Source organism: Aethalodelphis obliquidens, unplaced genomic scaffold, assembly GCF_003676395.1.
Source record: "Aethalodelphis obliquidens isolate GAN/ISIS:26980383/991018 unplaced genomic scaffold, ASM367639v1 scaffold108, whole genome shotgun sequence".
NCBI classification, from domain to species: Eukaryota; Metazoa; Chordata; class Mammalia; order Artiodactyla; family Delphinidae; genus Aethalodelphis; species Aethalodelphis obliquidens.
The window spans coordinates 1,457,580-1,469,693 of NW_020838052.1; the positions used below are offsets into that span (position 1 = coordinate 1,457,580).

Below are 12,114 nucleotides of genomic sequence, written 5' to 3' on the forward strand. Positions count from 1 at the left end.
GTGTTATTTTTCAAATCCAAAAGGATCAATAGATAAACTTCTGGAATTAATAAGCATATTTAGCAAAGTTGCTGGAAAATAAGTCAGTTCACATTTTTTCTCTATGTACAGTCTCAAATACTTAAAAACTTGCAAAACAGATACAATTTTCAAAAACATCAAATACCTAGGAATACATTTAATAATATTATGCAAGAATTCTTTGAAGAAAGTTGTAAAACTTTATTGAGAGATGGTGAACAGTCAAATTTCCAACATAGGGACAGCGTACTTAGCTTCAGTCTACCTTTGTTTAAATCCGTGGTTGCCCTTCACCTATAATAAAAAGAAAATCGAGGCAAATTACTTTGCAGAACTTTATTTAGATGACTATAGCTATACACAGGACACTACAGTTTTGATGGATTAAAGCCAGTCCCTAGGGGTGACCCTTTGGCTTACATCCAGTTAACCTCTGTAGAGATATTGAAGGTAAACTTTTAGTCATATAAACAGCAATTTGAATCACATCAATTTTTAGTGCAATAAGTAAACAGGAGACTGTTCCAGTTCAGTGCAAATTTAATCAAATTAAATTATTTAAAGGTAGGTATAGGTAGAAAGGGAAAAATAACATACTTTCAGTAATAATCCAACCAAACAAAAAACCTAAGGAAAAATATGTTTTCAATGTTTTCACGTGAAATAATATTTTGAATATAAGATGTGCTTGGAACTACCTAAGCAAAGTAAACAGAAAGGCCATTATTGCATTTGTTTTGTCTCTATTGTGGGAAAATGCAAAAATGTTTCTTTGGGATAGTTTAGTCTTTATGTAGCTGTTTTAAGTAGGGTAAACATTTGTCCCCATTATCACCCAAACTGTTGGCTCTACACAATTAAAAGCATTTCCATTTACACCAAAAAAATCACATGTCCACACTAGTTTTAAACCATTACCACCATAGATGACATCAAAATATAAACTGATGTTTATTATAATGGGTTATGTGAAAAGCAGGCCTTTATAAAATATCTGAAAATTATTAGTTGTTGACTAAATGACTTATACTCCAAAGTGAGAAAATACTTTTGGCTCTTATAACGCAATATAAATTTGACCCAATTTGTTCCCATCTTTGATGACTTAATATGACGGTCACTGTGGTCTGAGCTGCCTTTCTAATAAACTTTGTATGTGAAGTCTGTTATTAAAATAGCCGTAATGTTACCTCTATGTTAAAAAATATATAATATTGTAGAAAAAAGAAACCCCATAATTTGCATCTTAATGGATAACCAACCTGCTTCTGGCTTTTCAATGGTCTCTAGACTTGGTAGAATCTCACCCTTCACATCAGGACCATCCCCAGGCTTATCCACAGTCTTCAGCAGAGCCAGTTCCTGTTGATCAGCTTCCATAGCAGGCCCTTAAAAATAAAAAGGTCACTTTTTAAGAAGTAAAACCATGAAATATGAATAAGGAAATAATAGTCATTCCCTCATCATTATGAAATAAAAGCCTATATACTCGTATGGTAATAAATATGTTGCATAAGTATCCCAAGAGCATTAGCTTCAGGAGTCTGTTGCCAGAAAAAAGGAAAACAAGTTGTTCAAACATTACCCTTTCCTTCCTTACTCCAGGCTACCCCCAGAAAACTAAATTGTCCCTTTTGTACTTAGCTGTTATTGTACTTGTGTATTAAATCAGTGATTTGTTAGGGTCTTTCTGACTAGTTTATAAGTTTCAGACAGAAATTAGGTCTCTCTTTGGCACTGAGACTCCAAGCACTTAGTACATTACATGGCATGAGCAGGCACTAATAAATGTTGTGTGGGAAAAAGTCTTTAAAAAATGAAGATATCAGCAAAACGGCAGGTTTGGTAGTCCCACAATTTCATTCTCCCATAGAAACATAAAAAAGAAGCACTCAGAAACTGGCTGAACAAACTATACAGGAGCTCTGTAATGCACTCAAAGGTTAACGTATGAAAGCCCAATCAAGAAAAAGCCACTTTCTGAAGGCTAGGAACGTTTTCTGACAATTTTACTTGTCTTCACTCCACATTTTCCCCAGAGTAGTAGCAAGAATTGTTTGAAATATTTTTCTAATGTTTCTTTCCTCTTGTTTCCAGTGGGTCATAATGCATGATGTACAAATACAACTCCACCACCCATAGACCCACAAGGACTCTTATCCCCTCTCTTTTCAACTTGAGCTACAGGTGCTCCTTCACCTTCAATGTCCTGAGCAGATATAGTATCCTGATTCTCAGACGGTGGTTCCTCTAGTTGAGGTGGTTTATCACTGGGCTGCTGAGCCTAGGGGTGTGATTTTGTTCACAAATTTTAAAAATCAATAATTTATGAATGTATATAATACATACATATATTTAATCATGTCTAAATATATTTTCCAACAGTAATACACACACAGACACACACACACAATTTTTTTCTTAATAAAATTGTTACTCTTCTCGCAGACACAAACTGTTTTAATCTACACTGAAATGGATGTGTGTAATCCATTATTGATAAGTATAGGACAACAGGTAGGAAACTTAAGAGCACACCCATCCAGGCAAGAACAGAATTTAATCGTCCTGGGTCAATGTTTTTTTCATGAGATTCCATTATCATTTTTTATCAATAAGGAAGACAATATGAATGTATATATACTAGTTCAACAACAATAAATAAATTGATTCTGGTAATGGAAAACATTAAATGTTGAAGCACTCACAACAAGAGGCCCAACAACCTGGGAAGACTCTCTTCTTCCTGCAGATTTGGATCTTCTTCTTACATGCCCACTCATATTTCTCACTGGAAAAGAAATATTATAATTTGAAAACTACATGTAAGAGGATAGCTATATATGAACACTATGACAAAATGCTTATTTGTACTTTAATACTAAATAAGCCTTTGTTTATGTGTGTAGCAACAAACAGGCATAGAAATCACTTTAAGACACATGGTGAAAGAATGGGGGCTTTCCTAATGAGGTTTCATTTCACAACTGGACTCATCATGAAAACACTAGAGAATTAGAACTTGAGTGAATACTGGTTTTGCCATACCACATTTACTATGCACATGCCTGCAACCCCCAAATAAACTTTTGTGGGAAAGCATAGACAGGTTAATTCTTTTACATAATGCCTGTGGCTGCTTTCTCAAAGAACGACTTGCCCACTTCTCCCTTGGCACCCTGTTCAGGGCACTACAAATCTCGGTATGCAGTCACAACCCCACAGTGGTCCGACTTCTAGGCCTTTCCTTTACCGTCTGCCCTGCCTCCTGCCTGGGGCCCCACTGCAGACTCCGGATTCTGTGCTCTGTCATCAGTTTCAGGGCCACCAGAACAAAGATACCTCAAATAGCACCCCTAAGACTCACCCCTCTTTCATCTGACCCTCTGCCTTCCACCACCCACCACCCTCCCTCTCCCGCCACCAGTATGAGAGCCATGGAAGCCACGACACCTATGAGGAGATGGACGATGACCTCGAGGACCTTCCTCCACAGATGCTACAGATCACACCATTCAACTCACAGGAAGCCCGCTGGCTTCCCCTCACGCTCACTCCTAACTCCAGGGAATACTGCTATGAGTACTGGCTGAGTTTCACTCAGCGAAGACCTCTGCTGGCACAGCAATTGACACAGAAGATGGACGGCAAGGCGCATGCGTGTCAACGGACAAGCTTGAGCCACAAACGACGTTCACAAAAACATGCATGCATAGCAGTGTGCATGCACAGGGAGTAGGTCTTGTGTGGCACAGCCTGAGGATTTCCCACTGCTACAGAGAGACCTGGAAGTTCAAGCCCTCCTAAGGACCAAAATGGACTTCAAAGAACTTTTGTTTTTCCTACCAACCTTTCTTCCATGTCCAGTAACTTTGGGGAAGATCAGCCCCAGGCTGCTCTTAGGGAAGGATGTGCCTTAGAAAAATCCACCGTGATAGAAGTAAATATTAAGGATTTTAATACCTCTTTTAGACATGCTTTATTCAATAATTTCCTTTACTGCTGCTTGAGTTTTCTGTCATGCTTGCAATGAGCTTGCCCACTCCAATAGAATAGACACAATTAGTCTTTTTTGGTTGCATTATTGTGTATTCAAACCCTTGATTGACCTGGACAAAGTAGAGTTAGGGATTAACCATAATTTCTTCAACCCTCATTTCTCCCACAGATTTGAAATGGCTCTTTCATTGTCGTCCACATTCCCGTTCATTCTGTAATTCACTCCTTTCAATTTTCTTCCATTTCACTCTTTGTCTATACTTGTACCACTACCATCCTATTTTAATGGCTATAGATTAATTATATTTGAAGCACTAATACTCCCTCTCATTACTTCTACTTCCCCTGGATTTTCTAGCACTCTTTTCTTTCCGATGAACATTGTCATCTTATCCAAAATATTCCCGTTGAGATACTAACTGGTATTGCATATAACTTACAAGTTTATTTAGGGGAAAATGCCATTTTTAATGATTTTTATATTAACCTCATGGAACAATATTTTAAATGAAGGATTTACAATATTACATTAGTGCCAGGTGTGCAAAGAAGTGATTCAATATTTTTATAGATTATTTATGCTCATTTAAAATTATTAAAAAATAATGTCTATATTTTCCTGTGCTGTGCAATAGATGTATGCTGCTCACTTATTTTATAAAAGGTAGATTGTCTCTTAATTCCCCACTCTATTTAGCCCCTCCCCTCCCCTCTCCTTATCGATAACCATTAGTTAGTTCTCTATATCTCTCAGTTGTTTCGGTTTCACATATACATTCATTTCTATTATTTTTTAGATTCCACATATAATGGGTATCATGCTTATCTTTCTCTATCTGATTTATTTCACTAAGCATAATGCTCTCTAGGTCCATCCACATTGCAGCAAATGGCGGTACCTCATTATTTTTTATGCCCGAGTAATATTCCATTGTATGTATTGAGATATACTACATCTTCTTAATCCAATTGTCTGTTGATTGGCACTTGAGTTGCTTCTATGTCTTTGCTATTGTAAATAATGTTTCTATGAATATTGCGGTGTATGTATACTTCCAAATTACTGTTTTCATTTTTCTTCCAGTTATATACCCAGCAGTGGAATTGCTAGATCATATGGTAGGTCTATTTTTTGTTTTTTGAGGAACATCCATAGTTTTCCATGGCAGCTGCACCAATTTACATTCCAACCAAAGATATACTAGGGCTCTCTTTTCTCCACATCCTCACCAATATCTGTTATTTGTAGAGTTTTTGAGGATAGCCTTTCTGATATGTATGAGGTTATATCTCATTGTGGTTTTGATTTTCATTTCTCTGAGAATTAGCAATGTTGGGCATTTTTTCATGTGCCTATGGTCATTTGTATATATTCTTGGGGAAAATGTCTATTCAGGTCTGGCAATTTTTAATCAAGTTTTTTTTGTTTTGATATTGAGCCCTATGAGCTGAATAAATATATTGGATATTAAGCCCATATTGGTTATATCATTTGCAAATATAGTTTTCCCATTCAGTAGCTTGTGTTTTCAGCTTGTTCTTGATTTCCTTTGCAGTGTGAATCTTTTAAGTTTAATTACGTATCATTTATTTATTTTTGCTTTTGTTCCTTTTGCCTTAGGAGATATATCCAAAAAAAATTGCTAACGTTTATGATAAAGAGTGTTCTCCCTACCTTTTCTTCTAAGAATTCTATGGTTGCTTGTCTTACATTTAGGCCTTTAATCTGTTTTGAGTTTATTTTTCTATAGGTGTGAGAAAATATTCTAATTTCATTGTCATAGATTAATTGACCATAATTGCGTGGGTTAATTTCTGGGTTCTCTATTCTGTTCCATTGATTTATATATTGTATTTTTGATACTACTATACTGTTTTGATCACTGTGGCTTTGTAGTATATTTGGAAATCAGGAAGCTATCTACATCTTGCACAGTTCTTTTTGCTCAAGATTGCTTTGGTAATTCATAAATCCATATCCATTTTAGGATTATTTACTCTAGTTCTGTGAAAAATGCCAAGGGTATTTTTAATAGTGAGTTCATTAAATCTGTAGACTGCTTCTGATAGTATGGACATTTTAACATTAATTCTTCCAGTCCATGATGACAGGCTACAAATCCATTTTTTTGCATCATCTTATTTAACATCTATTTTTTAATAGTTTTCAAATTATAGGTTTTTCACTTCCTTGGCTAAGTTTATTCCTCAGTATTATTCCTCAGGTTGTTTCCTTAATTTCTCTTTCATTTTTAAAATTATTATTCTGCTTAATTTTTTTAAGTTTTATTGAAGTATAGTTGATTTACAACGTTGTGTGAATTCCTTCTGTACAGCAAAGTGACTCGGTTTTATATATATATATATATATGTATATATTTATGTATGTATATAAATGTTTTCATATTCTTTTCCATTATGGTTTGTCACAGGACCTATTTTTTTAACTTAATGTTTGTTTTATACTGGAGTATCGTTGATTTACAATGTTGCATTAGTTTCAGGTATACAGCAAGGTGATTCAGTGATACATATATCCCTTAGTTTTAAGATTATTTTCCCTCATGAATTATTACAGAATATTAGGTAGAGTTCCCTGTGCTATACAGTAAGAACTTATTGACTATATATTATATGCATAGTCATGTGTATATGTTAATCCCAAACTCCTAATTTAACCCTGCCCCCAACTTTCCCCTTTGGTAACCATAAGTTTGATTTCTAAGCCTATTTATGTTTTCTAAATAAGTTCATTTGCTTCATTTCTTTTGGATTCCACATGTAAGTGATATCATATGATATTTGGCCTTCTCTGTCAACTTACTTCACTTAATATGATAATCACTAGGTCCATCCATGTTATTGCAAATGACATTATTTCATTTTTCCATGGCTGAGTAGTAGTCCCTTGTATATATGTACCACATCTTCTTTATCCATTCCTCTGTCAGTGGACATTTAGGTTGCTTCCATGTCTTGGTGATTGTAAATAGTGCATCTATGAACATTGGGGTGCATGTATCTTTTTGAATTATGATGTTCTCTAGATATATGCCCAGGAGAGGGATTGCTGGATGATATGGTAGTTCTAGTTTTAGTTTTTTAAGGAACCTCCATACTGTTGTCCATAGTGGTTTTACCAATTTACATTCCCACCAACAATGTAGGAGGGTTCCCTTTTCCCACACCCTCTCCAGCATTTAAAGTTTGTAGAGTTTTTGATGATAGCCATTCTGACTAGTGTGAAGTGATACCTCATTGTAGTTTTGGTTTGCATTTCTCTAACGATTAGAGATGTTAAGTATCATTTCATGTGATTTTTGGCAATGTATCTTCTTTAGAGTAATGTCTGTTTAGGTATCTTGCCCATTTTTTTATTGGGTTGCTTGCTTTTTTGATATTGAGCTGCATGAGCTGTTTATATTTTGGAGATTCATCCCTTGTTGGTCGCTTTGTTTGCAAATATTTTCTCCCATTCTGTGGGCTGTCTTTTCATTTTGTTTATGGTGTGCTTTGATGTGCAATATATTTTAAGTTTAATTAAGTCCATTTTGTTTACTTTTGTTATCATTTTCTTTACTCTAGGAGGTGGATGCTAAAAGATATTGCTGCAATTTATGTCAAAAAGTGTCCTCTCCCTTTGTTTGCTTTTAAGAGTTTTATAGTGTCTGGTCTTACATTTAGGTGTTTCCTTCATTTTGAGTTTATTTTAGTGTATGGTGTGAGGGAGTGTTCCAATTCCATTCTTTTACATGTAGCTGTCCAGTTTTCCCAGCATCACTTATTGAAGTGACTGTCTTTACTCCATTGCATATTCTTGCCTCCTTAGCCATAGATTAATTGACTATAGATGTATGGGTTTACTTCTAGGATTTCTATCCTTTTCCATTGATCTATATTTTTGTTTTTGTGCCAGTACCAAACTCTTTTGATGACTATATCTTTGTAGTATATTCTGAGGTCAGGGGGCCTGATTCATGTAGCTCCATTTTTCTTTCTCAGATATTTAGAGTCTTTGTACTTCCCTACAAATTAAAAAATTTTTGTTCTACTCCTGTGAATAATACCATTGGTAATTTGATAGGGATTGTACTGCATTTCTAAGTTGCTTTGGTAGTACAGTCATTTTCACAATGTTGATTCTTCCAATCCAAGAACATGGTATATCTATCTATTTGTATCATCTTTACTTTATTTCATCAGTGTCTTATAAATTTCTGCATACAGGTCGTTTTTCTCCTTAGGTAGGTTTATTCCTAGATATTTTATTCTTTTTGTTGCAATGGTAAATGGGAGTGTTTTCTTGATTTCACTTTCAGATTTTTCATCATTAGTGTATAGGAATGCAAGAGATTTCTGTGCATTAATTTTGTATCCTGCTACTTTACCAAATTCATTGATTAGCTCTAGTAATTTTCTGGTAGCATCTTTAGTATTCTTTATGTATAGTATCATATCATCTGCCAACAGTGACAGGTTTACTTCTTCTTTTCCGATTTGGATTCTTTTTATTTCCTTTTCTTCTCTTATTGCTGTGGCTACAACTTCCAAAAAACTATGTTGAATAAGAGTGGTGAGAGTGGGCAACCTTGTCTTGTTTATGATCTTAGTGGAAATGCTTTCAGTTTTTCAACATTGAGGATGATGTTGGCTGTGGGTTTGTCATATATGGCCTTTATTATGTTGGGGAAAGTTCCCTCTATGCCTACTTTCTGCAGGGTTTTTATCATAAATTGGTGTTGAATTTTGTTGAAAGCTTACTCTGCATCTATTGAGATGATCATATGGTTTTTCTCCTTCTGTTTGTTAATATGGTTTATCGCCTTGATTGATTTGCGTATATTGAAGAATCCTTGCATTCCTGGAATAAACCCCAATTGATCATGGTGTATGATCTTTTAAATGTGCTGTTGGATTCTGGTTGCTAGTATTTTGTTGAGGATTTTTGCACCTATGTTCATCAGTGATATTGGCGTGTAGTTTTCTTTCTTTGTGACATCCTTGTCTGGTTTTGGTGTCAACGTGATGGTGGCCTCGTAGAATGAGTTTGGGAGTGTTCCTCCCTCAGCTATATTTTGGAAGTGTTTGAGAAGGATAGGTGTTAGCTCTTCTCTAAATGTTTGATAGAATTCGCCTGTGAAGCCATCTGCTCCTGGGCTTTTGTTTGTTGGTAGATTTTTAATCACAGTTTCAGTTTCAGTGCTTGTGGTTGGTCTGTTCATATTTTCTATTTCTTCCTGATTCAGTCCTTGCAGGTTGTGTATTTCTAAGAATTTGTCCATGTCTTCGAGGTTGTCCATTTTATTGGCATAGAGTTGCTTGTAGTAATCTCTCACGATCTTTTGTATTTCTGCAGTGTCAGTTGTTACTTCTCCTTTTTCATTTCTAATTCTATTGATTTGAGTGTTCTCCTTTTTTTCCTTGATGAGTCTGGCTAATGGTTTCTCAATTTTGTTTACCTTCTCAAAGAACCAGCTTTTAGTTTTATTGATCTTTGCTATCGTTTCCTTCATTTCTTTTTCATTTATTTCTGATCTGATCTTTATGATTTCTTTCCTTCTGCTAACTTTGGGGTTTTTTTGTTCTTCTTTCTCTAATTGCTTTAGGTGCATGTTTATATTCATTATGAGAGATGTTTCCTGTTTATTAAGGTAGGATTGTATTGCTATAAACTTCCCTCTTACAACTGTTTTTGCTGCATCCCATAGGTTTTGGGTCGTCATGTGTCCATTGTCATTTGTTTCTAGGTATTTTCTTAATTTCCTCATTGATTTCTTCGGTTATCACTTCGCTAATGAGTAGTGTATTGTTTAGCCTCCATGTGTTTGTAATTTTTCAAGATGTTTTCCTCTAATTGATATCTAGCCTCATAGCATTGTGGTTGGAAAAGATACTTGATACAATTTCAATGTTGTTAAATTAACCTAGGCTTGATTTGTGACCCATGATATGATCTATACTGAATAATGTTCTATGAGCACTTGAGAAAAGTGTGTATTCTGTTGTTTTTGGATGGAATGTCCTATAAATATGAATTAAGTCCATCTTGTTTAATATATCATTTAAAGCTTGTGTTTCCTTAGTTATTTTCATTTTGGATGATATATCCGTTGGTGAAAGTGGGGTGTTACAGTCCCCTACTATGAATGTGTTACTGTCGATTTCCCCTTTTATGGCTGTTAGTATTTGCCTTATGTATTGAGGTCTTCCTATGTTGGGTGCATGAATATTTACAATTGTTACATCTTCTTCTTGTTTCACTCCCTTCATCATTATGTAGTGTCCTTTTTGTCTCTTCTAATAGTCTTTATTTTAAGGTCTATTTTGTCTGATATGAGAATTGCTACTCCAGCTTTCTTTTGGTTTCCATTTGCGTGGAATATCTTTTTCCATACCCTTACTTTCAGTCTGTATGTGTCTCTAGGTCCGAAGTGGGTCTCTTGTAGACAGAATATATATGGGTCTTGTTTTTTTATCCATTCAGCCAATCTGTGTCTTTTGGTGGGAGCATTTAATCCATTTGCATTTAAGGTAATTATCTATATGTATGTTCCTATTCCCATTTTCTTAGTTGTTTTGGGTTCGTTATTGTAGGTCTTTTCCTTGTTTTGTGTTTCTTGTCTAGAGAAGTTCCTTTAGCATTTGTTGTAAAGCTGGTTTGGTGGTGCTGAACTCTCTTAGCTTTTGCTTGTCTGTAAAGATTTTAATTTCTCCATCAAATCTGAATGAGATCCTTGTTGGGTAGAGTAATCTTGGTTGCAGGTTTTTCTCCGTTGTTACTTTAAATATGTCCTGCCAGTCCCTTCTGGCTTGCAGTGTTTCTGCTGAGAGGTCACCTGTTAACTTTATGGGGATTCCCTTGTGTGTTATTTGTTGTTTTTCCCTTGCTGCTTGTAATATATTTTCTTTGTATTTAATTTTTGACAGTTTGATTAATATGTGTCTTGGCATATTTCTCCTTGGATTTATCCTGTTTGGGACTCTCTGTGCTTCCTAGGCTTGACTAACTCTTTCCTTTCCCATATAAGGGAAGTTTTCAACTATAATGTCTTCAAATATTTTCTCAGTCCCTTTCTTTTTCTCCTCTTCTTCTGGAAACCCTATAATTCGAATGTTGGTGTGTTTACTGTTGTCCCAGAGGTCTCTGAGACTGTCCTCAGTTCTTTTCATTCTTTTTTCTCTATTCTACTCTGCAGTAGTTATTTCCACTGTTTTATCTTCCAGGTCACTTATCCGTTCTTCTGCCTCAGTTATTCTGCTATTGATCCCATCTAGAGTACTTTTCATTTCATTTATTGTGTTGTTCATCGTTGCTTGTTTCATTTTTAGTTCTTCTAGGTCCTTGTTAAATGTTTCTTGCATTTTGTCTATTCTACTTCCAAGATTTTGGATCATCTTTACTATCATTATTCTGAATTCTTTTTCAGGTAGTCTGATTATTTCCTATTCATTTATTAGGTCTGGTGTGTTTTTATCTTACTCCTTCATCTTCTGTGTGTTTTTCTGTCTTTTCATTTTGCTTATATTACAGTGTTTGTGGTATCCTTTTGCCGGCTGCAGGTTCGTAGTTCCCGTTGTTTTTGGTGTCTGTCCCCAGTGGCTATAGTTGGTTCAATGGGTTATGTAGTCTGCCTGGTGGAGGGGACTAGTTCCTGTGTTCTGGAGGATGAGGCTGGATCTTGTCTTTCTGCTGGGCCCGTCCATGTCTCTTTGTGTGTTTTGGGGTGTCTGTGGATTGATTATGATTTTAGGGATCCTCTCTGCTAATGGGTGGGGTTGTTTTCCTGTCTTGCTAGTTGTTTGGCATAGGGTGTCCAGCACTGCAGCTTGCTCATGGTTGAGTGAAGCTGGGTGCTGGTGCTGTGATTGAGATCTCTGGGAGTATTTTGCCATTTGATATTATGTGGAGTTGGGAGTTCTCTTGTGAACCAGTGTCCTGAAATTGGCTCTCCCACCTCAGAGGCACAGCACTGACTCCTGGCTGCAGCACCAAGAGCCTTTCATCTACATGGCTCAGAATAAAAGTGAGAATAAGAAGAAAGAAAACAGAAAGAAAGAAAGAAAGAAAGAAAGAAAGAAAGAAAGAAAGAAAGA

The 12,114-nt window shown here is 35.7% G+C and overlaps 1 protein-coding gene across 1 annotated transcript in view; it reads right to left on the bottom strand.

Moving 5' to 3' along the window:
* Positions 1-204: 204 nt before the first annotated feature.
* The window catches only part of LOC113614914 (putative G antigen family E member 3), a 47,320-nt gene continuing 35,410 nt past the window's right edge, over positions 205-12,114 (bottom strand). The window contains exons 2-5 of the mRNA XM_027096770.1: positions 2,730-2,812; positions 2,221-2,305; positions 1,284-1,409; positions 205-315 (exon numbers count right to left, since the gene is read on the bottom strand). Coding sequence (XP_026952571.1) covers positions 293-315; positions 1,284-1,409; positions 2,221-2,305; positions 2,730-2,804 — 309 coding nt within the window. The 5' untranslated portion in view covers positions 2,805-2,812 and the 3' untranslated portion in view covers positions 205-292. The remainder of the gene's footprint in view (positions 316-1,283; positions 1,410-2,220; positions 2,306-2,729; positions 2,813-12,114) is intronic.